Source organism: Ursus maritimus, unplaced genomic scaffold (assembly GCF_017311325.1).
Source record: "Ursus maritimus isolate PB19 unplaced genomic scaffold, ASM1731132v1 scaffold_31, whole genome shotgun sequence".
Taxonomy (NCBI): domain Eukaryota; kingdom Metazoa; phylum Chordata; class Mammalia; order Carnivora; family Ursidae; genus Ursus; species Ursus maritimus.
Window position 1 is genome coordinate 27,609,055 of NW_024425675.1, and position 27,630 is coordinate 27,636,684.

The 27,630-nt window shown below is 41.7% G+C and overlaps 1 protein-coding gene across 2 annotated transcripts; it reads right to left on the reverse strand.

Moving 5' to 3' along the window:
* Positions 1-173: 173 nt before the first annotated feature.
* Positions 174-26,213, reverse strand: RBM17 (RNA binding motif protein 17). Of its 2 annotated transcripts, XM_040645455.1 has the most exons (12): positions 26,027-26,212; positions 19,196-19,333; positions 15,401-15,517; positions 12,949-13,115; positions 10,994-11,091; positions 8,024-8,080; positions 6,611-6,752; positions 4,195-4,346; positions 3,006-3,079; positions 2,080-2,178; positions 895-967; positions 460-764 (listed from the first exon to the last, which is right to left on the reverse strand). In XM_040645455.1, exons 2-12 carry the CDS (start codon positions 19,316-19,318, stop codon positions 661-663), a joined length of 1,206 nt encoding a protein of 401 aa, XP_040501389.1. In that variant the 5' UTR covers positions 19,319-19,333; positions 26,027-26,212; the 3' UTR covers positions 460-660. The 2 variants fall into 2 exon arrangements, with proteins under 2 accessions (XP_040501390.1, XP_040501389.1); XM_040645456.1 differs by lacking the exon at positions 8,024-8,080 and having other exon boundaries at positions 174-764; positions 26,027-26,213.
* Between the last annotated feature and the right edge of the window lie 1,417 nt (positions 26,214-27,630).

Here is a 27,630-nt window from a genome sequence, read left to right on the forward strand (position 1 = left end):
GCTAGATCCATGGTTTTTACACCCATCTACCCCTACACCCACCACACACCCCACAGTCTAACTTCACCAAAGATGATTTATCCAAACAGTCATGGTAGGTTCGCAATTCTTCAACCTTAGCTCACGTCACAAAGAGTTTTCTATGATTGGAGTCAATAAGAACTTCTCTGTTAGAGAAAGCAAACATTTTCACCTTTGGCAGACTGCCAAGATGATGCTTTATTATAGAATTTATGAAGCTACAGTTTAGTAACTTGCAGGTTTTATTAAAATTAATCAAAAAGAAAGAAAAACAAAGGATAACAATACAACCCCATATCCCAAAACTTTCTAGATTTTTTAGTGCAAGAAATGCTATATCACTGAAGCACTTGAGAATTATCATGAAATCCTAGCAAAAAATGTTATCACCTCAGAAGTGGTAATAAAAAAAGAGAAACAACCAGAGAGGCACACAGATTGTTTTTTTTAAAGGATTTTTATACTATATTTAAAAAACCACAAAATAAAAAAGGGATCAATCAACATATATCTTAGAAGTCCTTCCAAGAGTCTCTGTACGCAGCAGCCACACAGGCCGGCTGACGCCTTTTCCTTCTCTGCTCAGCCTGCAGCTCACTTAAGGACCATCGGAGATGACGCGTGCTCTAGCTCTTAAAATCAGACTTGTTCCGCCAAATCCAAGACCCTGAACTTATCCAAATTGTAGAAACATGCTTTTACCACCCGTCCACCAAAATACCTCCCATTCAGATCAACAACAGCTAAAAGACAAACAGAAAGAGTGTCCGTTAATACAGGTGTCCTGTAAGACATTACAAGAGCATGTTAATTATAAGGATCAAGATCACAAATTCCATTTTTAAATTCTTTACATTTAGCTCTACCGCTTACCTTTAATTGCTGATTCGACCCTCTCAAATTCTAAAAATATTCGTACTGCTTCATCATCAGGGGCACCAGGAATCTGGGAAAGAAATGAAAAGTGTAATCGGTGAAGTTATCAACTGAAATACGATTGAATATGTTTTCTTCCTTAATTATCTTTGTCAGAGGAAGTACTGCAACTATCATCATATACAGACGAGTCAAATACCAAGGAAATAAGTCTGATTTGTTCGTCACCAAAACTTGTTAACGTCTGGGGGGTTTTTGTTTTGTTTTTTGAATGTCCGTTTATGAGAGACACCATGTTAGGTGCAGACAACACAGAGCTAACTAAGCTGGGCAGCCTCTGGCCCTGAAGAGGTCCTATGCGAGCCGACACCTAAACAAATCATTATGCGGTCAACAAACAACATGAAATAGAACAGAAGTAGCACTGGGATCAGAAATTTAAGATGAAGAGATCTGTGTTCTAACTGCCTCTCATATTCGCTTAAATTCCTCTGTCGGTCTCTGCAAGCCCTGCATAACATGGCCCCGTTCCACCGAGGTAAGCACGCCCCCACCCAACCCCTGTTCATTGGTAGCCCTCCTTAGTCTCCCAGAAGCTGTGACCCCATCAGGATACCTTTTCCTCCTACCCAATTCCTACCCGTGTGTTTCAAGCTCAGCCCACATCTGATACTGTTCACAAAGCTTGCTCTATTTTTTGTGATCGAATCCTTTTCTCAACTGTTGTATTTATAGCAAATACTAGAGTCTAGCAACTGCATATTCCCTATTTTTACATGTGCTTGTTTTGTTGTTTCTTTGAACATATTACTGGGAGCACAGACCACGTTTCCTGTCTCCCAAATATATGTGGGAGGCACTAAATATACACTTGCCAAATGAAAGATACCAAAGGCATGTCCAACTAACTGAACTACTGAGCACATGACAGTCTTGAATCACCAAACTAAACCTCAATCATAAAACGAAACATTTTATTTCTTCACCAAATGAAATTTGAAGTCCTTCTTGTCTTTATGTTTAAAATTGTTATAACCAGTAACAGAAGTGTAACTAAGTAACACCTGTCATTTTCCGTGGTAACAACACACTCACAGCACACCTTGTCTCTATTTGCAGAAAATGTTTGGTAATCTGTCAGTTACAACTTGGGTTACACACATCAAAAGAAAACCCTCTTACTTCAAATATCACACATTTTCCAACTTTGCCATATTTTTCACACTCTTCCTTGGTTTCTGCTTCCAAGTCTTCATCTACCTCTCCTGCGCCAACCATGTTCTATGAAAAAAATGAAGACGTTCAAGTATAATTTACAAATATATAAACAAGATGAATAAATAACTTTCTTTCATGATGGCAACTGTTCTCAATCCCAAACGAAACAATGAAAATGTTCATCCTTGTAGTACCCAAAGTTGGTATTTCTTAACAAAATAAAATTACGTATTTATGGTTTTTAACATGTTGAATTAAAGCAAATCATGAGCTCACGGCACATAACAGAGTACAGATGTATACTCTTATTCCGTTTACTCATCTAATTGATAAAGAATTTTTTGAGATTATGTTCTACTTTGAGTGTAAGTTGAAAAAGAATGTCCTACATGGACAAATGGCCATGTCAAACATGGCTTACCTAGTGCTCGAGGCAAAAATAAGTGTTTCAGGTGTGAATAATGAGCGAAGATGCATGAATGCATTTATGTTGTAAAATAACAGGTGAAATAAGTAACTCTTCTGAGAAACACTAAACATAAAGACACACACACATACATTAAGCTTCACAGAGACACAAGAATATCTATGTAAGCACCAAGATACATAAACCCAGCTGAACTTGTAATGATTTCAAATATTTTAAAGCAATTACTCACTGTGGTCTTAAATACTGTATTTAGCAAAAAAAAAAAAATTAGTGAAAAACAATCTAAAACATCAATCTTAGATAGAGTCTATCCAGAAAATCATTTGCCAAAAAAATTATTTTCAGTTTTCTTTAAAAGCTACCGTACCAGTAGGGTTGAAAGCACGCAAAGATAGCTCAGGGTGGAGTGACACGCAAAAATCAAGGCAGAAAAACCGGTTTCTTCAATTCTGCTGCTTACCCTTAGGAGGACCACTTTGGTAGGACACTTAAGTATTTCAGTTAATGGATTTGAATCTGACTTCTTGGATGCATCTGTAGCAAAACATTTAAGACGCAGGCATGTTAGAACACTGAGTCCGAGTTACAGTGACTAATTTCAAGAGTACTTCCCACTATTTATGTCCTTAGAGTCATCTATAACCATTTATGCAACCAGTCTCTGAGCAAAAATGTAGCCTTATCTGTGATGAAAATATCTGCTCTGCTTTGGTGTAGGTTTTTACCATAATTTCTATAAGTTTTCAGCTTCTCCAATTACCTGCAATTTTTGCTTCATTCACCTCCTCAGTTCACACAGCTGACAGACCACAGACCACAAACCTTACAGGTCAGAGTATGGGCACAGGCAGTGTGGCCAGAGGTCACTAGCCCAACGTAATAAGCAGTGAATTAGGCAGCCACTGGCTGACTAACTTCCTATACCCCCACAAATCAGGGCGACTGCTGATCTGCGGGTCCAGCCTGTCAGGCTGACCAGCTGCTTCCTCAGGCTATGTGTTGACAGGGCTGCCAGCAAAGTTTTCGTCTTTCTTTAGGAAAGGGAGCTAAACTAAGATATTCAAAATAAACTCAATTTTGCTTAAAATGTGAAGCTATGTTTGTCTCATTCCAATATGCCTTCAGCACAGAATAATCAAATGAAAATAAAACACCAAGTAGGCATCATCTATCAACAGACCGTGTAACATTAGATCTCACAGAGCAATCAATCTGTAAGAAAATGAGAAATCATACTTAAAATGAAAGGGCAGGAAAAAGAAAAAAGTAAAGAACTCTTACAGGATGGAAATACACCGATACAATCACGGACATACTGTATGTGGCTCTGTCTTTCACGCTCTAAAAACGTCACTATGACTTTACCAATTTAACAAGGTCTTTGCCTAGTAGAAGTAGGCATGAAACCACTTCTTTGAGTGCTATTTATTTTCTGCCAGTCTCTCGTATTTTCTCCCACGAACCTTCCTATCTCTAGATCTGTTCTAAACAAATAGATGAGCCTCTGGAGTCTGTGTGTCCATAACACAGACTGGAATGCATCCTCAGCCCAAATTCTTGTTCTACTCTAGAGAGGGCCGGTGCTCCCACGCTGGACCGCACCTCGCCCTGCTCCCACCCTGGAAGGCCCGCTTGTGGAGGAGACCCACCTTTTTCTGTGGCATCACCCACAATGATCTTGCCTCCTCGCTTGCTTGTCTTCTCCACTGACAGTGCTGTGCTCAGCCCCTGCTCGTGCTTCCCAAGACCCTGGCCTTCCCGGAAGCCGTACTTCTGCATGATTTTATGTGCTACTGTGCCACTGGAAGGAAGGAAAAGAGGATGATCTCTTGGACTTGAAGTCACCAGCTAGAGCACAGACCAATTTCATATCACAGCAATCGCCTTCTTAAAAACAGAAAGTGTAAATCCCACATGGGCTTCGATGTGCTCACATATAATTACCAAAAGGCCACTTGCTAGAAGTTGTGGGGAAGTTCAGGATGAAAAGAATGGAAAAAGCTAACGCTGAAATCCTGGACATCCCAAGATTATCTCTGAGGTAAGGGAAATACCCGTTTCCTACAAAATTCTCCCAGTACCCCTGTTAGAAAACACTAGATGTCTTGTGTGCTCCAGAGTCAGCACTGCTATACAGTTTATGACCACGGCTTATTGACAAGTGTGCCTGTCAAAAAACAAGCATACATTTCACATTATGAAGAGGATCACATTTTTCTAAATAGTAGAGTTTCCGATGACAAATCAAAGAACTCTTAGAGATCATCCATTTAACAGATGGGAAGATACACTGAGGCCCAGATTAGCTGATCAGCTTAACGTTGACTAGGAGCAAAGCAAGACACCCACTTCAGAAATTCTTTCAAAGGTGCTAATGATAAAGTGAAACTGGAACCTACAGCTCTTGATTCCTAGCCCACAGCTCCTTCTTTAGTTCTTAGCATTCAAACTGCACTTGGAGGTGCCTCACAGGTCTCCAGGGGGCCCCCCAGCAACCACTACTATTTAGGGCTTGAATCACAAAACCCTGCTTCAAGTAACAGCACACATACGCTGTTTCCCATATGTAATTTCCTTACAAATTCCATCTGAACAAGCCAATCTAGAGCAGAGAGGCCTGAGGACAGCTGAGCTACGCCACCCTCGACCTTCCTGGGGTATATGGTGAACATTTAATCCCTGTTCAAGAGGGAATTCAATAGAACAAAAACCAGCCTTCATGTCTGTCCACCCTCCAGCACACATTCTAGGGCAAGAGTGGAAATGTTCTCCATCTACGCTGCTTGTGTGGTTTCCGAGCACCCGAGAGGAGACTACTGTGCCCGAGGAACTGCATTTTATTTTATTTATTTTTTAAATCGAAGTGTTTTTTTTTTTTTTTTAATGATTTTTTATTATATTATGTTAGTCACCATACAGTACATCCCCGGTTTCCGGTGTAAGGCTCGATGATTCATTATTTGCGTATAACACCCAGTGGACCATGCAATACGTGCCCTCCTTACTACCCATCACCGGCCTATCCCATTCCCCCACCCCCCTCCCCTCTGAGGCCCTCAGTTTGTTTCTCATAGTCCATAGTCTCTCATGTTTCATTCCCCCTTCTGATTACCCCCCCTTTCTTTATCCCTTTCTTCCCCTACTGATCATCCTAGTTCTTATAAGGAACTGCATTTTAAATTGTATTCATCCTCAAGTAATTTAATAGCCACCAATTACACCACAGAAAGCAGCACAGGTCAAGGAGATGGACACCAACAAAAGCCCAGCCACGTGCTCGCACGGCCTTGTCCTCTCTCCAAGGGCTCTCAGAACCAAAGCACGTGCACACAAGGGACGGCACCGCAGTGTCACTGCTGCAGTCACCGCAGCTCTGTCCATAGGCAGACTACAGGCCTTAGTGGAATGCTGCCTCACTGGACAGCTCCTCGTAGCATGAGACACACAGAGACAACACCGTAAAACATTCTTTAAACCAAAATGCAGGCCAAATCCAGTGAGGGTCAAAAAAACCCCACACAAATCCAAAAGCCCCACCTGAAAGTCAACCTTAAAACTGAATTTTATATGCCGGCAAACAAATTTCTAATTATAGTTAGAACAACTAAGTGTTTTAAACCCAAAGTGCAGAACTATGACCTTAAAGCAAATGGTTCATCTTATTAAGAAAAAAATGTCCTTCACCCTTTGGATGTAGCATATGTCAGCTCTAATTCATAAGTGCTATTTTGTTTGCAAATGTTATGAAACTCAATGTAAGTAATTATAAGAAACGGTTCCTACCCATAGAATGTAATGTTCAGTATCCAAATCATTCAAACCTTACATCAGAAAGCTTTCTGTTGGTACAAAACCTGACAGCGTCAGGCTGGAACGTCCTCCACGTGACTCAAGCACTGGTTCTTAAGAAGGACGCCATGTGACTGAACACACCAAGTGTCTCCCAGAAACCCGAGAGCCCTCACTTCCCCACGAAAGCTGCATCTATGGACAAGGCTGGCAACACTTCACACCGAGTCTCGTCCTTCCTACTCTTGCTGAGATGAGAGCATTCGGAAGCATTACCCCATGTTGGCAAGGAAGGAGTTGCCAGGGCCAGTCGGAGATCTGGGTCTGTCTTGTTCCTCGTATACTGGGGGAGGGATAGCAGCTTTGGAAGACTGGGAGCGAGGTCTTGAATCCTCTTCATAAGGGAAATCTCGGGGTACTATTGGATAAAAATAAAACAGGTTTACCAAAATACTACAAAAGAATTCTGAACTAGATATACACAGATCAGTCACCTACAAGGAGTAAGAAAAAAACAAATCAATCTTACAGCCACTACATGTCATTTTTAAAAATCAGAGGCAGAACACTATTTTCCTGATTCCCGCTTTGCTCCTCCTGTTTTTATCTCCTCAAATGTCTTTTTTTTCACATCTTACTGAAATGTCATTCTCCCTTTAAAGTGCTCTTAAATGACAATCTGTGTCTAAAACTTTAAGATGTTCTCTGTATTCCAGGTAGACCCAACTGAACTCTCTCTTGATGCCCACAGCATTTTGTACACCTGTGTTAAGACTCTAATCTTACTACCTCGTTAGCCTAGCAAACAATAAAGGCCTTTGAGATTAGGGACCATATACCAGACCAGTGAATAGGGAAACTTTAAAAAGATCTAAATGCTCAGGCCCCACTCCCAGAGACTAGTCAATTGGGGCTTACGTTTGCCAGCTATTTTCACATAAAAGGTATTTAACAGTATCTTTTGAATTATCCCCTTAAAAAAATAACATAAATTGGGCAACAGGTATTAAAAAGCACTAGGATGATCATATTTTCTTGGGATAGTTTAGGCGTGATCCAACCCAGAGGATACAAAAATTATCTAGAGCTGTATCTAAGTCCAATTCCAACCCAAATATTCTAGAATTGACCACTGGGAGAAGAAACAGTGAGCATGTTTTGGCAATCTAAGTAAATATACACAACACATTTAAGGAAATAGAAACTAATTGCAGAAAAATCTCATCAAGGAAGGCACTGCCCCCTTGTGGAAGGTCATGAATTTAACAGCCTCTGAACCACAGAGTATGAAAACCATACACTGAGCTATACATTGGTTTTAACCTACTCCAACTGTGAAATGTTAGAGAAAATAAAACAAATTACTGAAAAGGAAAGGAAAGGAAAGGAAAGGAAAGGAAAGGAAAGGAAAGGAAAGGAAAGGAAAGGAAAGGAAAAGAAAAGAAAAGAAAAAAGAAAAGAAAAGAAATCTCACTGTATAAAATCCAAGCCTCGGCCTGGCGTGAAAACTTCTAAAGCACAGGGGCGGAAGGGCGGTCTCCCCCTTGGCCTTAGTGGTGGAGCCAGAGGATGGGTTTTCGGGCCATTACCATTTACACTCAGAAGAGCCGGCTGATTCCAGCTAAGACTTCCCCTGACTGGGCCCAAGATGTGGATCAGAATAACAACTGACAAGAAACAGATACGTACACTCTTTGTCTTTCTCTACAAGAGAAGTGGGTGGCGCAATGGCAGCTCCGCCCATACCTGCAAGACAGGAATCCAACATTAGAGGAGGGGACGCCCCCGCGCCTCGAGACCTATGCTGACCCCTGTGCTGACCGCACCCCTTCTCCGAGGGACGGGGGAGGAAACTACCAGCCACCTCATCCCTCCTGCTAACATTTAGGAATTCATCTCTGAGCCTAGGATTAAAAACATAGAAAATGGGCAAAACACAGGCGGACAAAATTATCTTTTTCACAGCAGTCATTCAAGAGCCCCAGAAGGCAGTTAATGAGTGAATCGCAAGGTGAAAGGACACAGCCCAGAGAACTAGCAGTTACTCAGAGAACAATAACTTAACTCCCCTGAGGGTCTGGTGCCTGTGAGGCGTTTTCATACGTGTTATTTCATTTAGGTTTAACCTCGGCAGGAGGTCTTACTGCTTCCATTTTTCAGATTAGAAGAGGATGAGAGGAATTAACAGGCAGAGACAAAATAAAACCCAGCTGCCCGTGGCGCCAAAGCTCCCCCCACGATCCGGCACACTCCTTTCCAGGGCAGCAACCACTGGAGCTAAACACCTATTCGGCAATGTGGGTACTTCGGGCTCCTGTGCTGTCGCCGTTCCTGCTCCTGTTTCCTGGGCAAGACGACACAACCAACCAAAACAGACTCCACCTGCTACCCAGCCACCGGAGGGAGAACACGCATGGAGGACATAAGAAATTTTTCATTAGATACAAGCCCTAACATATGTATTACAACTTAATCACCAAAGAAACAATCAAAACGATACAATGTAAACTTAAAAAAACCGACTACAAACCCCGCTGCACCAGCATATGTACGGTTTCACAAAAGCAACTCCTCTAAAGCTAGTGTACGTGCTTCACGATGAGCACGGCCAGACCGGACAACATTCTTACGGAGAAACAGGAACCTGAATAAAATTCATGTTTCTTCTGAAATACCTACTATCATTGTTTTACCTTGTCATTAAGACCTAAGGTGATTACTGACTGATTCTGAAAAAATCAGCTCTGAGTCCAGTATAAAAAATTCAGGTGATTACTGGAAATCTGCTACTAATCTGTTTAAAATGTGAACATTGATCTGTTAAGAGCAGCGTGCAAAATGAATATAATGCCATTATTTTCCTAATACTAGGCTGTATGGCTCTTGTTAACATTAAAAAAACAATGTCCTTAATATAGAAAAAGCACAGCTCCTTATCCAAAGGGCAGCCGATCTATAAGCTGGAAAGGTAAGACAAATATTCAACCTACACACTGGATTCTAAAACAAGTTAATTAACATTTGTTAATTAGTGAGATAATGGATATGGAATGTCTAACATAAAGCCTGACAGAGCGCGCTCAATGTTAACTCTCCTCTCCGTTAGAAAGATGACATAGCACCTGACAGCGCTCAGCACGTAGTATTTCTTTTAATTGAGGTGTAACTGACATATGACTTATTCATTTCAGGTGTACGACATAATGATCTGCTATCTGTGTATACTGTGAAGTGATCACCACCACAAGTCTAGTTAACATCTATCATACACAGTTACAAATGTTTTTTTCTTTTAATGAGGAGTTTTAAGATCCACTCTCTTAACAACTCCGAAATACGCAGTATAGTTTTATTAACTGCAACTATGCTGTACGTCACATCCTCATGATTTATTTATTTTATAACTGGAAGTTTGTACCTTTCCATCCCCTTTACCCATTTTGCCCTCCTCCCACCCCCATCTCTAGCAACTGCCAATCGGTTCTCTCTGTATCTGTGACCTTGGTTTTTTGTTGTTGTATACAGTGAGCATCCTATAAATACATTTAATTCATATCTGCACTGAAAGATTAAGAATTCTAAATTATTACGGACTTGTTCCTTTCCAACTCAATTGGTATTTTAAATTTTAAATGGAACCCTAAAGCAGCTCTGGCTGTACGCTGGGGAACACCGGGCTTGCCAAACTGCTGGTCATACAACCGAGCTCATGTATGTGGAAATATACTGCAGCTTTATGGTAACATTATTCTTAGGTCTCATGTTAAAGATGACCACACAGGTCTTCGGTCACATGAAGATCTTGGATAAGCTGAACAGTGGACCTATATTATTTAAGCATTTATTCCCTCTGTGCCTTAGATTTCTCACCTTAAAATGGGGATAATCACAGCTCCTACTTCAAGTTGTGTGATATACAGTAGAAAATAATGTAAAGTAGATAAAGTAGAAAGTGCTTATTGGAACAGTACCTGGTATCTAGCAGACTTAAGTAGATTTAAATTTCTCACTTAAATAAATCTCAGCCTGTCAATCAAACTGGTCAGCTAAACCAAGGAAATCCCAGCAATTAAAGTGTAAGACGTATCCCATTCTCTCAAGAATGAACACTTAGCTACCTAGAGATCACAAAGAATTCAACCCAAGTACAACTGAGTTTGTGAAATTTTAGAGAAGGAAGGAGCCTCATGAAGTACCTGGCTCAAATCCTTGTCTCCCTGCTCTCCATAGACCCTGAAAGAAACCAACGTCCAGGGAAGCTAAGGGATTTCCTCAAACTCATGCATATTAGTGGCAAACACTGTGGAAACGAGTGCCTTGACTCTCTGTTCAGTGCCGAACAAATTCGCAGCCGGCTACAGAGAGGAGGTCAATGTGATTGTGCTGTGGGTAAGGAAACTGTGGTACGTACTTAAGAAGGTATCCCCGAAGTCTCCAAGCAACACATGTGAGAAAGTGATCGAGAAGCTCAAAGGAGAAGACACGTGAAAACACGATATAGGTTAAAACTGTCATGCAAACATGGACTGCTGGGATTCCAGAGAGAAAACTACCCAAATCACTGTTGACTGAACTATTTATCAAGTTGAACGTGAAAAGTAAACAGTAGAATGTCGTCATGTTTGAAACGTGACTTGACAGATACGTTCCACGCCTTACTTCTTTTCCGCCTCTCTCGCTCGTAATCTTCATCTTCATCAGAATCTGGATCTGGTCGCCTTGAAAACCCACTAGATTCATGTCTGTCCTTACGCCTCCTGTGATAACAAAGGAACCAAATATTCAGTGCAGATGAACCAATTTGAAGACATGAACCCAAGGATGTCACCTTGACTTGCTCTTGGCTAGAAAACATTCATTCAAATCCTCTCTTTCCACTAAACTATTAATTTTGGGGGGTGGAGGGGGCACATGGGCAAATAACTGGTTGAAGACTAAAGTAGCAAAAGTAAGTGAAGTGAGAAAAATCCAAAAAAAAATTGAACAAATTTAACAGGCACATGAATATAAGTAGCACGAAAAAAGTTTCCTTGATGTTTACCTCTTTTGATTTTAAAGCATATCAACACAGGTAATACTTCAATAATTTTGATTCTCTAGAACGTGCTTTCACTTCATGAAATGATTCAAAAATGAGAAAAAGTATATAAATATTTTATATAACTATTAAATAATTAACATTCAATCTTTTCAAAATAAGAAATACAAATAAATCCTTTTTACCCGTACCTTTAAAAAATATAAATAAAAGATGTATATAAGCTTTTCAAAATTCCATTTGGCTCAAAATCAGTTAAAACATTTTAAATATTTTATTTAATTTTTTAAAGTAAGCTCTATTGCCCAACATGGGGCTTGAACTCATGACCCTGAGATCAAGAGTCGCACGCTCTACCGACTGAACCAGCCAGGTGCCCATAACATTTTAAGCATTTTCAATAGTTATGACTTTAGTAGAATAGGAAAAAACCTATTATTTAACTTCATATTTTCAAGTTACTTTTCTAACAATTCACCCAAAATGTATACTTCAAGTTCTCTGCATCCAGACATGAAATCTGCTCTAGCATTTGTTTTCCTGCTAGAACTACCACAGGCACACTTTGGCGATATTGCTGCTTTGGTTCCAGAACACTGCAGTAAAGCAATATTGCAATAAAGGGAACCAAATGGAGTTGTTGGTTTCCCATAGGAAAGGTATGTTTATACCACATTGTAGAATATTAAGTATGTAACAGCACTCTGCCTTAAAAAACAATGTATATACCTTAATTCAAAATAAATCTAAAAAATGCTAACCATCCTCTGAGCTTTCAGCAAGTCATAATCACTGACCATAGATCACCAAAACAAATAATAATGAAAGGGTTTGAAATATTGGGAGGATTACCAAGTGATACAGAGACATGAGGAGACCAAATGCTGTTAGAAAAATGGCACTGAGGGGCACCTGCGTGTCTCAGTCGGTAGGGCATCCGACTCACGCCTTCAGCTCAGGTTGTGATCTCAGGGTTGTGAGACGGGGCCCTGTGTCAGGCTATGCACTCAGCATGGACTCTGCGTGAGGATTCTCTCCTCCTCCCTCTGCCCCTTCTCCCACTCACGTGCACGCTCTCTCTCTCTCAAATAATCTTTAAAAAAAAAAAGAGAGAAAGAAAAAATAGTGCTGGTAGACTTGCTCCATAGAGAGCTGCCACAAACTTTGTTTTTAAAGATTTATGTATTTATTTGAGGAGGGGGGAGAGCACGAGAGAGAATCTCAAGCAGACTCCGCGTTGAGTGTGGAGCCCGAAGGAGGGCTCCATCTCACGACCCTGAAATCATGACCTGAGCTGAAACCAAGAGTCAGATGTTCAACCAAATGAGCCACCCAGGCGCCCCACCACAAACTTTTAATTTGTAAAAAATACTGCATCTGCAAAGCACAATAAAATGAGGTATGCCTGTACAAATTCTTAAAAACAAATTGATTCCTTCTGATGACTGCTTAGATCAACCATGAAAACTAACTTCACCCAAAACTAACTTCAGCCTTACAGAGAGCACTAAGGTTCGTTCATTAATATCACAATGAATATTTCAAATGTAAAATATGCTCGAATCCAGAGCCTTACTTTTCTCTCTCTTCTATTTCTTTTTGTCTTTCCAGCTCCCGCTGCCTCTGTCGTTCTTCTCTTTGGCGCTTCACTACTTTCTCATAATCATTAGGAAACATGGGATCATATTCATCAGCTAAAGGAATCAAAACTTCTCCTGCAGAAAATCCACTGGGAACAGGATCCTGAGGAAGGTAAAAATGCCAAACTATGTATCATCCTCATGTTTTAGAATTTTATTCACAGAATTAAGGTCAAAGAATATGAGCGTTAGAAGGGGCTTTACAGACTACCTATCTGTCACCTTTGTTTTACAGACAAGGAGCCCCTAAGGAGGGTTAGTGACCTGACACGGCCACACACCTAGCTATGTAGCAGCTGAACCAAGAGTTTCACCTCTCAGCTTAGTATTGATTCCATAAATACCCTGGGGCATCTTCCTGGAAGTCCTAAACGAGCTGCCACCAGCTAAAATTTCAAGCAATAAATTTGACTACTTATAATAAACAATGAATACTTCTGTTTTAATATGTCTCTATGAAAACTTAAAAACAAACAATCCATGAGTAACAATCATTCTTGTGGTCAGTCATTTAATAGACTAATTTTAGATTCTGCTTACATGGAAACATGATATATTAAGACTTCACAATAAAAGGCAGAAAGCATTCTCTTAGGCTCTCTGAAACGCTCTGGAACACACATCCCTTTCCAGGTAGGCTGCATTCCAGGAACTGAGTCTGATACAGGATCTAAATCCGACAACTCCTACATTACACCGTTCCGTCTGATGTTTTGCCATTGTAAAACAAACATTTCAATGCTTTCTTAGAACTAAAAATCAAGAAACATGATTGCCAATGAATATAAGAATTAGAAAAACAGCTATAGTCAGCTCCCAGGCCTGAACGCTGGAAAGTTTATACAAATCTATTTAAGGAAAGGTTCCCAAAGGGTAGTTATGAATTTGTATTCATATAAAAGACAACACAAAGGCACATGAACCAAGACTTCCTCTCAGTTATTATTAAGACAGGAGAGAAACTAATAATCAGCTACTTAATTTATATAATACTATCACCACAGAGTTTCTGACAGAACCAATTGTCAATATCAAGGTTAATCCTTTGTCATTTCAAAATCTGGAAGTAAACAACTTTTACTGTATAAACCCTGCTGAGTGGAACAATGAGCCATCATCTCTAAATGCTACAAAGAGTAAAGCAATCTGTTCAATTTTTAAAAATTACAATGTTAATACCCCAAAGCCGGGAGGGTAGGTAAAACTACAACACTCATATGTTGTGGGGAACTGTAGGGTCAAGACACAGCAACAGAAGACAGTGAACCAGTTTGTGATTAGATGCAGTCAGGGAGAATTAGGTAGATAATCTGTGGGAAAGAATGTTAAATGACGGAGAACCCCCAGAAACATCTCCACGGGGGGATGCCTTTCCTCCTCGACAGACCATCAGCCTGCAGGACCAACACCAGTTCTTCTGGCCAAGAAATCTCAGAATAAAAGCAAATTAGGGGAGGAGATTCCAACTCAGAACAGTTTTGACTAAAACTAAATAAAGAAGGGCAGGGGCATGCCTCTGGGACTGCGTCTCAGATTGATTTGGGTTCTTTCTGATAGGTGTGGGGGTGGCGGGTGGGAAGAGGACCTTGCTAAGAAACAGCAATAATAGCATATCCTATTTACTAACCTTTTGGTCATTCCTCATCAAGCAATTTGTGTGCACGGTGTTGTTTAAACTCATATTACTTGACTGCCATCTGTAGAAGGATGAATGTTACCTGAAGGGTGGGTGTGATTTTAACCACAGTTTACACTGAATTCATTTATCCCTCATTTTGTATCGTTTGAACTATGATTCTCAGTTATCCGTATCCTCATCCTCACTAACCTATTTACAGAGATGACCATGTCTGTTTCTTTGTTTTTAAGATTATATAAAATCGCTGAGATAATAAAGGTTAGGCTGGTAGAATTTAAACCTTTTCTCTGTTTTCACCCACAATAAGACAGTAAGCACTAACATTCCTTATGACAGCGGAAGTCAGAAACAACCTATATATCCAGCTTTAAGTGAACTAAATAAATTATAGTACACTCATGTGAGGAAGTACAATGATCGTACAGTCCTACACTTTTTAACACAAACGGTCACCATATATAAAGTGAGAAAAGCAAGTCACAGAACAGTAGAGGAGGCAGAGAATGGTAAGATATTCCAAAATATAAAGTTTCTGACTTCCAGAGGATAGGACTGATGTCCTACTGTCTTCCTTTCTGCATATCTCCAGTTTTTGATTTTTCTATAATGCACTATTTTATTTTCAATACTAATTTTTACAATTAAGTTGAAAAGGACACTGGCTAGCCTACAAAGACCCACCGAGGGGACCAGGCTCAGAGGACACGCACAGGAAACAGGAGAGCCTGTCAGGCGGGGCTGTGACTTACCTTCAGGCCAGCTGCGACGTGTGGGGGGGTGTCCACGATCTGCCGGTCGTCTGAAGAGCCACCTCGCTTTAGGTCGATTACTGGGGCAAGTACTGTACTCTGTTTCGTTCTCTGGCTCTAAAATCATGGAAAAACAAAAGAAGTACACTGAAGCTTCAAATTAAAACTCATACTGTTTATAACAATCTTTCAAATCTGAGAAAAACAATCTTAAAACAACAGCTTTTAATTCAATTATTACCATAACCATATACCAGTTTTTGTAGCCTTTTTTTAACAACACAAATTTCCTCTAATTTTATAAAATGTTTACAGTAAGCTTGGTCTCTTTTATTTAAATATGCATATAAAATAATACACGAAAAAAGCTCTAACACTGATTTTTCCCTCTGAGCACAGGAGGGCAAACCTGTAACAACACAACACACTTGGACTAGTGGGAGTCTTTCACCAGGAACAGGTATGTTTTTACATGCTGAGTGAAAGATACTTGTGGATTAGGAGTTTTTCCCTCCCAGTAGAATCTAAACTCCTACCTGTTTTATTATGAACCTACAGAAAAAACTTTACAATACTCATTCATGTACCAGGAACCACTGTTTCCATGTTAGCACATTTTCTTTACCGTACACTATATCTTACACTGAACCATCTGAGAGGAAGCTGGAGACTCAAGACACCTTCCCTTAATCCCCTCATGTTACAGACGTTCTCTTACATAAGCACAGTACTATTACCATACCTAATAACATCAATAATCCCCTGTATCATTTCCTACCCAATTCATACTCAGATTTTCTAAACTGTCCCCTAAAATGACGCCTAAATGGCTGATTTTATTCTGAACCAGAATCATACCAAAGTTCCACAATGCATCAGATTGTGAAATCTCTCAATTTAGAAGAGACTCCTTTCCCTGCTGTTGTCATCATCACCAGCACAGCATCTGTCTCCTTCTCTTTTCCCCGACGCCTGTCAAATGCTGCACGTTCTAGACCTGTCTGGTAACCTCCTGGTGGTCCAGTTTCACTTACTCCCCCACGCCCTGTAACTCCTGGAAGCCGAGTACTTCACGGGTGCGGTGCTGTGCTCCATTTGGCATCACCGCGCACATGCGGGGTCAGGCTGTCTGGCAGCAGTGCGAACATCACATGCGCCTAGTGAGGACCATCTGGTCTTGTGGTCACAAAGGTTTAATTCCCCCTTTGCAATTTAAAATGTTATACGTTTTCATTGTTATTACTACAAAAGGCTCAAAATAAACCACCATCCTCTTGAGTTTAACAGTGCTTATAATGTTAAGGAAACAAATTTAATCCAATCATTAAATATCCAATCCACTAAGTGAACACCAGTTGAGAGGACAATGGAGGAGGTTATCAGAATCATGTATTTTTCTTTTATTCCACAAATGAGACCACAGCTCCATCTTTCAGTTGTAGGTAAAGTTTTCTCTACCAAACACCTTTACAGATTTGGTTAGGCCGACCTAGTCAATTAAACCTAAGAGAATCAATGCAACGTACCTTCACTTCCCTTCAAAAAAAAAAACCAAAATACTAACTTCACACAGTAACCTCAAAAAGATATTAGAAAGTAGCAGAAATGATTTCACAGCCACTTTTTATTCTGACCTATCTTTTAAAAACCTATTTGAAATCTCATGAGATGTCCTAGGAGCTGAAATTACTGTACTGGAGAAATGAAAACCTGATAAGTGTAAATTAAGCAGACTGTAGCAGGTACTAAAGAGGATGTCCAAGAGTCCAGACTTCATAAAAAAAAATCTCACTCTTTCTCATGTGAGTAAAATAATAGTACAGAAAAATCAGTACATGAACAAATTTTATTTAACTTTTTAATATATTTTTGAAAGTATTTTCTCAATCATATTTTATATAAGCTAGTTTTTAACCTACAGGATATAAATATGCACTGACTGGATAGAGAAAGTGATCCTGAAGTTACACTGAACAGGAAGAAACAAATTAGTTAGGATTTTTAAAATTTGGCTGCAAATAATCACGAAGCTGACAATATTTACACCAGTAACTGAAGAATTAGCCCAGTTTTTCATCTGTATATATCTAGCATATTTTGACTTCTGCTTTTCTATTTTGTTATCTCCCATTGACCTGCGACTGTCCACTAATTACACCCACTTAAAGTTTAACTGAATTTATGTTATTAAGGATGAGATTGCTCCTCACAGCCAGAGCCATTTTACAAAAGGGAATGTTAGGCCTTGAAGAATAATACATAAAATGGTACTGGCACTGGAATACAAAACCGTATTCCTAAATCTCGTGTGCAAAGCAAAAGTTACATGAAATTCAAAAGATTTAAAAAATAAACCAATTTTAAAAAATTAAAAGGAAAAACAAGACTTGTTTTGCTAATCTTCCCTTCAAGTGGGGTGAAAGCTTGTTTTAAAACAAAATTTTGTCTCTTTAAAAACACTGACATAAAAAAAATTTAAATCTCGTCATGATGAATTTGAAAAAGACAAAAACCCTGATGAACAGAATCGACAAAACAAACTAAAATTTTCAGACACTGTTGATTTACCTGTGGGTATCCTAACCCTAAAAACCTTTCACAGCACTGAGCACTCACGTGTAAGCACTTCAACAGAAGCACCTACTAGTAAAGGAAAAGAAAAATAATTCCAACTTGAAAAAAAATGTTTATGATGTAAAATTCTAAACACGAAATGTAAAGAGAACAGATTCACGAATCCTTAAATCTCTAAGGCCCAGTGTCACCAGCTACCAACCTACGGGCAATTGTGTTCCGGGTGCCTCCTCACCTCCCCTGCCCCATAATGGATTATTTTAAAGCCAATTCCCTAAATTCAAACATTTTATCAGTAAATATTTCAATACATCTCTAAGGCAGGTTTCTCTAAGGCAGGTTTTGTTAACTTGTTTCATTACTGCTTCCCCCCTCAAGAAACTTTTTCATACATCCCCCCACCGCCCAAAAAACTTCACCCCAGATAGACTATGTATACTGTGTATCTGTGCTCCCATTACCAGGTTACACTTACATTTACACTATGTATACTGTGTATCTGTGCTCCACACATGAAAAGAGCACAGTTTTCACCCCATTAGGACAATATTCACCCCATTTAGGAGGATACAGTCTCCACTGGGTTATATGCTCTAAAACATAAGGGCCCTAAAACAACAAGCAGACCAGATACCGTTCTCATTCCTACAAGTATTTGATAGTATGTTCTTAATGTCGTTATGTTGTTCAATTTCAAAGCTGGTGCCAGTGCCCAACGTGTATACAACAGGAACAAAACCAATCACTCCCGGACTACATATGCCTGACACGTTCAGAAGCAACCTGACCCCTCACTAAGGCATACAAATTATTAATTCCTGCACAGCCTCACTCCTCCACATGCTGCTTCCAAACCACCTACAACGAACACAGCAGACTCCCAGGCCCCAGCCAGGAATATAGCTAATGAAGCAACATTTCAACCAAATCTTCAGCCAACCTCAGACACACTGAAGCCTGAAAACCAGTGTCACTGCTGGAAACGGACAGTCCTGCTTCTTCTCCATTCCGATTCCCTGAACCAGTTCTATTCCCAGGACCCGGAGAAGCACGATCACTTAAACTCCTTACTGCCCGCAGCCAGAGCCTCTCTGCACAGAACTGCTGCACCCCACATATGTGATGAACAGGCAGAAGAGCAAGCTGAACCCAGAGCACCTGTGCTCCTCAGGCGGATCCTGCTTCGTAGATTTGCGCTTCCTCACCGCGGGCGTATCTTACCTTGGCTTGTGTGAGAGCTGCCTTCTTGACCTGAAGCTGAGACTGCAGAAGTTTGAAGTTTTTGGACCAGCCTTCTGTTTTTGAATCACTGGTCTCTACTCCCAGGTCATCGTACAGGGACATCTTTCCAGTTTAATGCTGAAAGGCAAGGGGGATGGGTTAAAGAACCCAACATACAAGAAGGATTTCACATCTTTTCACGTTAAAATAACTCAGTATCATGGAATTGTAGAGGTCAAAGGTACTGGAAGAGAGCACCTCATCCAGCCAATCACTGCCCCTTCTAACACAGGACACTGGATCTGCGTATGAGTTTACAAATAAACTTGAACAATTAATTTTTCTACCTCGAAGATCATGTGGCCAAGTAATTCATGAGTGAAATCATTCTGTGCTATTGCATATAATGATTAATAATTATATACTATTATTATACATACCCAATTTTCTTTTTTTTAAAGATTTTATTTATTTATTTGACAGCGGGGGACACAAGCAGGGGGAGTGGGAGAGGGACAATCAGGTTCCCCGCCAAGCAGGGAGCCTGATGTGGGGCTCAGTCCCAGGACCCTGGGATCATGACCTGAGCTGAAGGCAGAGACACTTGACAACTGAGCCACCCAAGTACCCCTGTATGTATCCAAGTTTTAAAAATTCTTTTCTGTCTCAACAACAAAAGTAGAAACCTTACAACAACCCATTACCAGGTTGATTTAGCACTATTAGCTACCTTTTATAAAGAAGAAATCTAAACATATGCCTAGAAATAAAAAAAAAAAAACAGAAATGGTATCATGGATGCTGTATTTTCATAAATTATGATTGGTTATTGAGGAGAGTAGGGAGGTAAATCATAAATACCCTGACTTCCTTCATATTCCATCAAGTTGAAATCTGTAATCTCTAATAACATTGACTACAAAGATAAGCAATAATCTACATATAAATGATTAATACATAATATCCTTATAGAACCGAGGAATGCAAGACAACAACAAAAACAGCAGAGTTCACCCTTAGGAAGCCTTATCAAGCCAGGCTGATAGTAAATGCAGTATCTGCTGGAGGACCTACTAGAGGCTACCACTGAAGCTGAGCCTGCTACAGAACTGGGACTTTGGGAGCTAAATCTGCCCAAGGTCATGGTGGGAAGACCCATTTCAAACCTAGTCATGGGAACACCACAACTCTTGTCACTAAATCCCTACTGTCACCTTTTTAAAAGACTCAACATTCGGGGTGAAACCACAACAGAATAAAATAAAAAAATATAAAAATAAAAAATCAATCTCTTTCTCACAGATGGAAAGAGGAAAAAAAATTGACTGAAATCCTGAAACTGCAAAATACTTAGCATAGGTAGTTTCTGATTTATGGACACATTCCAAAAAATCTGTCAGTTCCTAGGTCCAGACAGCACTTTGCCATAGAAACTGTGAAACAAATCCTGTTTCGCCTGTGTCTGTCTCTCAGGAAGAGAAGGTAATATAAACGAGAAGGAAAATATTTAATCCCCCGACCGGTTGTGTCTGACTCAGGGCAAAAACTTCTCTCTGGTATATGCTTACTTCTCTGCCCTTCTAGCACTGGTATTCTAAGACCCTGCCACCGCAACATCCTGGCTGACCTTGGTTCCGCTCTGTGTGGGGTGCGGACAACAGGGGCGGGTACCAACATTACCCCCCAAGAAGAGGTGGTCTGGTTCTAAGCAGAGCAGCTCTGAGCCGGGAAGTCAGGGCCCCACGCAACTGTTGCTGCTCTTCCGTTTCTTCTATTCCTTAATATTCCAACCTTCAGATTACTTAAAAGCTCTCAGGTTTGACTTCTACATGAAAGGCCCCCAAGGTAGTACTGAAACAGGGAGGATAAAGGAGAGCCCAGGTATGGGTGGCTGACTGCTCTAATGAATCACCTAAAACTCGAGGGACGCTTGCATGTTCTCCTCAGTGAGGCTTCTGCGACAACTCACCCGCTCAGCTGATAGCAGGAACAAAGAGATTCCTAGACAGCATATCCAACAGGGAAATAAATGCCCACTGCCTGCAGCTCCAGACAAAGTGAACCTTTTATTCAGGAACTTGGCAACCCATTGTCACGTTAAGCTAGAGTCACTGAGGCAACAAAGAAACAGTAAGGAAAGCCCCCTGGCGTCCACCTCAGAACCCATTTTAATCCACACTACGGGAAAAGTCCACGAAAACCTAGATCCAGTTTGTTGAGTTCACTGCACTCCCCCCAGACTACGATCACGTCTGACCCAGAGCTGAATAGGAAGGTGGGCCAACTGCACAGTTAATGCTCTATTTGCACACCCCCCTCCCAAGCCATCTTTTCAGAAATTTCTGGCCAATGATGAGTGCCCAGAAGGAAGGGCAACGCACCAAAAAGCTGCAGAGGCTTTCAAGCACCTTCCTCAGAGCCCACATGGTATTCAGAACTCATCCTTCTTATCTAAATACAGGTCCTGAAACTTTAAATTTCATCTGAAGAACTCAGAGCAACAGCAAAGAAAAACAACACTGAATGTCCAGCTTACTGCTGTGATTCTCAAACTACTTCAAAAACGACCATGCACCTTTCATCTAACCTAGTTTAACCGTGTGGGCTCTCTTCATTCAACTACTCACTAAACCAAACTGTAGTTAAACTATGGGTTCATTTGTTTTCTCTTTATTCTCATAAAAGCAAGGGAAGATTAACACATTCTGGGAAACAAAGATAAACAATGAAGCTTTCTAGGAAATTATAAGCAAAGATAAACTACCAAAATCTGTTTGCAACCCAAACTCCGCTTCTCCCAGTAGCTCTTCATGAGAAACTTAAGAACCTCATTGAAAGGGTATTTACAAATACGTTCGTGCCAACGGAAACAGGCTAACCCAATGACCACTGAACTATAGGGAAAAGATTAGCTTATCCATTTGTGCATCTCCAATTTCTGGCACAGGGTGGGAATTTAATAAATTAACGTTTGCTGAGGTATTAATAATTAAGTAAAGTCGGTGTAGCCACATGAATCAGCAGTGAAACGACACAATGGCTGAGGTTCCAGGCAAAAGGGCCTGGAGAAAGACGGTGCTAATGGCTGTAGGATGCGTATGTACTTACTGCCATGGTCCCATACACTTAAAATGGTTCAATCCCAAATTGTGTGTTCCGTACAGTTACCACACACAAACAGAAAAGAATAGGTAAAAGGAAGGGAGAAGCAGCACCGGGGGAGAGGGCGTGAGGGAACAGGCTGCTGTCTAATTAACACTAGTACATCTCCCTACAAAGAAGAGTTAACTTTCATGGAAATACTTCCCCAAATTCGGGGGTTAAAAGGAAGTCAAACAGTATAGAGGATCTCTTCCTTCACCAGAGTTCTTCCATCCAAGAATCCAGTATTCAGCAAAGATTTCATGGCGGAATTAATGAGGTCCCACGGGGCCATACCTACAGTGAGTCCACTTCCAAAACGAAGACGGTCTGTTGACAATTCCATTTGATTTGCCTCCCTCTCCAAGCTTCGAAAACCACTATGCAGCAAAACCTTATGTTCATTTAAACCTCCCTGTTTCTGTTCTCAAAACCTTCAAAAACACACTTCAAATATTAGAAACTGATGTCATCTTACCAGCATCTGCTGGTTTTCTGTAACACAGAGCTTATAGATCAGATCTGCACGTCACAGTAACTGAGGAAGAGCTTTCTTCACTTTTCTCGCTTGAACGGAACTTCAAATTCACAAAACTGGATTAATCACAGGAATGACACACTCATTATCCATCCACACACGTATGGCCTGCTTTTAATTACTGTAACACTACAGCACCAGTGAATTTACCACAAGAGTCAGAATCTGGACCAAAAAACCACATTCAACCCCGATGCCCCCCCCCAATCCCATTTAAGTGATTTCCCAGCCCAGGGGTGGGCAGCACCCTGAATCCCAGTCCCATTAATTCCTTACTATCCTCCTTTTATATAATGTGATTTCCTTAAAAGGTGTGCACATTTTAATTTTAGCTGTTTGAAGCGCTTCTAATATACCAGAGTTGATTCATTCATTCTCCCCACTGCAGTCACTGAAATGTGACAGCATTGACAAGACTGCCAGCACATGAACGTAACCTAATTACTGCTGAGATGTTACTTAAATGACAGAACACATTTATTTCATGAAGTCTAGTGCCAGGTAATAAAAACTAGCGCTTTCTAACATTTGGATACACTTTAAGCCAGGTCAAATGCAAACGCAGACACGTGACTTTTAGAACTTTAAAATACCTGCTATTTTTTCATGGTAACACCATGCTTTGATCAACGCATCTTTCACGTAGACGCCATTTTTTTTTTCTTAAGAAGAAACACAGTAACATGGTTCTGCCAGAAGAATGATGACTTCTTAAAATTCTACCTAAGCTGGCAAAGTATTTTTTTAAACGTGCAAGTAATAGAAAAAGAACATGGAACAAGTCTTCTCAGAAGCAGCCCACCTATCTCATCTCTCAAGCGCATCTCTGAAGCCTTCGGTGACTGCCACCCCCATATAAAACTCTCCGTCCTCAACTTGTTTCCCCTGAACACACTCGGAGCTGCAACTTCGACAGGTTACGCTGCCTCCTGGTTGACACGCCTGTCTCTTCCTCTATTACAAGCCTCTTAAGGAGTAAGGGCTGTTTTTGTCTTCATCTTTGTATCTCCAGCTGAACACAATGCTTTGAACACTGTAAGCACTTCATTAATATTTTCTAAATGTTATCAAGTGCACCTACTTAAATCACATTATGAAACAGTAAGATCCTCAGATCTGCTTTTTAAGGACATAACTTACTGTAAGTGGTATTTGACATAAGTGTGCTGAATTTTAAGTTGTACACCATAATGGGAGAAAAATGACCACCACCATACAACTAAAGTCTGAGTTCTGAACACCTAAAGCAGCAGCATGATAAGAGACCTGTTTTTTTTTTAAATCGCTAAGTAGATACTCATGTATCATAAAGCAAAAAGGAAGCCTAAGGAACATGGGAAGTATATACAGACCGTAAGGAAAAGGACGGGAACTACGAGGGGCGGTGCACGTTGATGTTCACAAAAAATACAGCTATTGAGCAATAAAAGGCATCTGCCCCGTGTAAAATTTACAACCTTCTAAAGAACGAAAACATTTTTCCCCCTGTATCTTCACCTCTGACACCCTGGTCACGTCCCTTCTTAGGCTAGGGTGTACTCAACGAAGTCCAGGAGAGTCACCTGAAGTATGGGTGTGTAACAAAACGTCCTTCACTATTCACTGTTATGACAGACTTGGGGGGTCACTAGCCCTGGTCATCTGTTCCCTGAAGGTAATTTAAAACGAACCAGGTAAAAAAAGAAATCCACTCTATACATTCACAGTTGGGAACACACCAATTCCCCCCAAATTCTTATTTTCCATAAAGGCTATCTTTAGTTATCACAAAACCACCAACACAACAGCTTTCCACTGATTACACGTTTATCACACCTTGTTATATTCTTGTCTCACAACCTACTCCTTCTAAGCTGTACAGGAGGCAGCACGTCTCTTAATAAAATTCTAAAACACACCATCTGCTTAAGCTACTAATGCATTAGCCCCTATTCCTCGAATATCTCTATTACAGTAAAAATGGCGGTGACCTTTATCCCCTCAATGTGTGGAAACTGAGGTGCATCCTTTACAAACTCCACCTGTTGCCAGGAGACACAGTGCTCACGGGAGTATATGCAGAACTCTGCACTTCTCGAGGACACGCTATTTTCCATCCCTAGGCTTGGCTCTAGCAGTAAGGACCTTCTGCATCTCTCCTCTACCGCCTTCTCAAAGAACTATCTGGAGCCCACCCGACTACCCCCTCCTCAAAACTACCCTACCTGCAGTTTCCAGGACGCACTATGGTGCTTCTCCTCTGCTACCTTTACACTTCTTTCCTCGGCAGGGAGACTTTCCCCCCTCTTGCACACCTAACAAAACACCTCCCAGACTCAGTTATAAGCATCACCCCCTCTGGGAAGCCTCTGGATCAACTCAGGCATGGATTTTTAATGCCTGTTTCCCTAGAAACCAAACTCCCTGTGAATAGGAACCCAATCTTAATTATCTTGCATCTGCTGCTCAGGACACAAGGTCCGGGGAAGGGGAAATGCTCCGGGAACACGTTTGGGGATGGAGCCTCAAGGCTACAACACCGCTCCACAAGGACAGGGACCGAGGAACGCCGCAGTTCTGTCTTCCATCACCTGTCTAGGTAAACCTACGCCTTTGAGAGACGTCGACATCCGGAATTCCCCGTCCCGCGGCCCGAGAAGGAAGCGGCTCCCCTCCTCTCCGCTCCCGGGGCGCTGGAGAGGGACCAAGTGTGCTGGGCCACAGGTGACACAAGCCTGGCTACCAGGGTCTAGGGACCGAACAACTTTTTCAAAACAGGACCGACGGAGAGGGGAAAAGAAAAAGAAAACAAAACAAAAAAAAAAAACACCACCACAACGTGCTCGGATCCGAGAGAGGAAACACACAGATGGGAAAGGGAAGAATAGGAAGAAGACAGGAAGAGCTCAAGGGCCCGGTGACCCGAGACAAATAAAGGAGGAAGGCGGCGGGCGCGAGGGGAAACACGGCGGGTCGGCCGCAGCCGGGGCCGGGGGCCCGCAGCCTGGAGACCGAGGGCGTCGGCGGCTCCCGGGGGCCGGCCCGGGACCTCTCGCCCCCCTGGCGGCGCGGCCTAAAGCCGCGGCCTCGCGTCCAGCGCCGCCCAGGGAGGCGCTCCCGCCCCGGCTCCCCGCCAGGCCGCCCGTCAGGACGCCGCCTCCGGCGTCACTTACCCGGCCCGCCCGGCCGACTCTCCCCATGAGCCGCGGCGGCGCACCGGGGCCGAAGCGCCGCGGAGACGGCGGGCTGGGCGCAGTCGGCGTAAGCCCGCGACCGCAAGACCCGAACCGGCGCCAACCCCTACGCGGAGTCCGCAGGGCGCGCGGCGGCGCGGGGTCAGGGAACGCGTGCGGCCGGAAGAGAGGCACGCTTGCGCCTGCGCCGCTGGCCGCTCCGCCGCTCCGCCCTCTGCCGGCAGGAGGACCGCACCGCACCTCCCCTCCGCCGGCGTCCTTCTCTCCGGCCATGAGGGGTCGCAGTGGCCCGAGTTTGTGAAAGATCAGACTCGGGAGAGCCTGGCAGTGACCCCAGATGGTGAGGAGGAGAAATGGTCCAAAGGCTGCAAAGACCGTCTTCGGGAGTCCACTGCGTTCTAATAGGATAGGGGGTAGAAACGTTCCAATCCCTTCGTTCTCATTCATTCAAAACCTCCTCGTCTAAGCACAAAGCTGAAAATAAATCGCCATAGGCGAGAGGTATGGGAAAGTGGCTGCAAAACGGATGCACTCAATTAAGTGTCCGACAAAGGAGACGGTAGATGAGGAGCTTAGGGTTACACAAGAGAACGTAAATGTTATAAAGCCTCACAATTTTAAAACGATAAAACAAAAAGTGGGAGGAAAGGGGAAATGGGATTTCGTGTAAATAGGATTTTCACCTCTATAATGAGAGGTAAAAATATTTCGAGCTAATAAATAATAGAGCTCAAATTACACATCTTCCTACAAAGGAACATACTAAGAAAAATATATAATCAACTAAAATCTGGTGATTAGGAAAAGGGAGAAAAGAAAGAAATATAGTAGGGAGTCAACAATCTAAAGAAATAGATGATTAAAGACATCAAGTAACATTATCATTATAATCACAGGAACCGAGGACAAAAATGCAAACCTTCCAAATGATCAAAACCCATACACAAGGGCGCCCGGGTGGCGCAGTCGTTGAGCATCTGCCTTGGCTCAGGGCGTGATCCCAGAGTCCTGGGATCGAGCCCCACATCGGGCTCCTCCACTGGGAGCCTGCTTCTTCCTCTCCCACTCCCCCTGCCTGTGTTCCCTCCCTCGCTGGCTGTCTCTCTGTCAAATAAATAAAATTTAAAATCTTAAAGAAAAACAAAACAAAACACATACACACAGCTACAAACTCAAACAAAAGCACAGAGCGAGCTGTCTGGAAAAGTAACAAAACAGAAAGCATAACAAAACAACACGCCAGGCAAAGCTAAGATCGAACATCTCACATGAGTAAACGTTAAACAAGCCAACATACTTGTCTGAAAAATGCAGCTTCAGATGGGAGCACCGGCCATAACGCCACTCTATGTTACGCACAAGAACATTCATAAAATAGTCATTCTGAAAGTTTGAAAACACAAGAACAGAAAAGATACACCAGGAATACGCAAACGTAAAGAAATCAGGGGTCACAAACTTACTGATTTCAGGGCAAAAAGCGTTAAATGAGATTGAGAAGGGCATTTTACAATCATAAGAGTTGCAATTCGCAATGAGGAAAAAAATAGGAGTACCTATGCACCGAATATCATAATTTCATT

Bases quoted from the DNA above. Each gene is read 5' to 3' on its own strand.
- RBM17 (XM_040645455.1), bottom strand. From the start codon at position 19,318: ATGTCCCTGTACGATGACCTGGGAGTAGAGACCAGTGATTCAAAAACA. The intron at 4,347-6,610 runs GTAATGCTTCCG...CCTTCCTTCCAG, and splicing joins TCCTTCCTTGCCAACATGGG to TGGCACAGTAGCACATAAAA. The intron at 2,179-3,005 runs GTAAGCAGCAGA...TTTTTTTCATAG, and splicing joins CCAAAGTGGTCCTCCTAAGG to AACATGGTTGGCGCAGGAGA.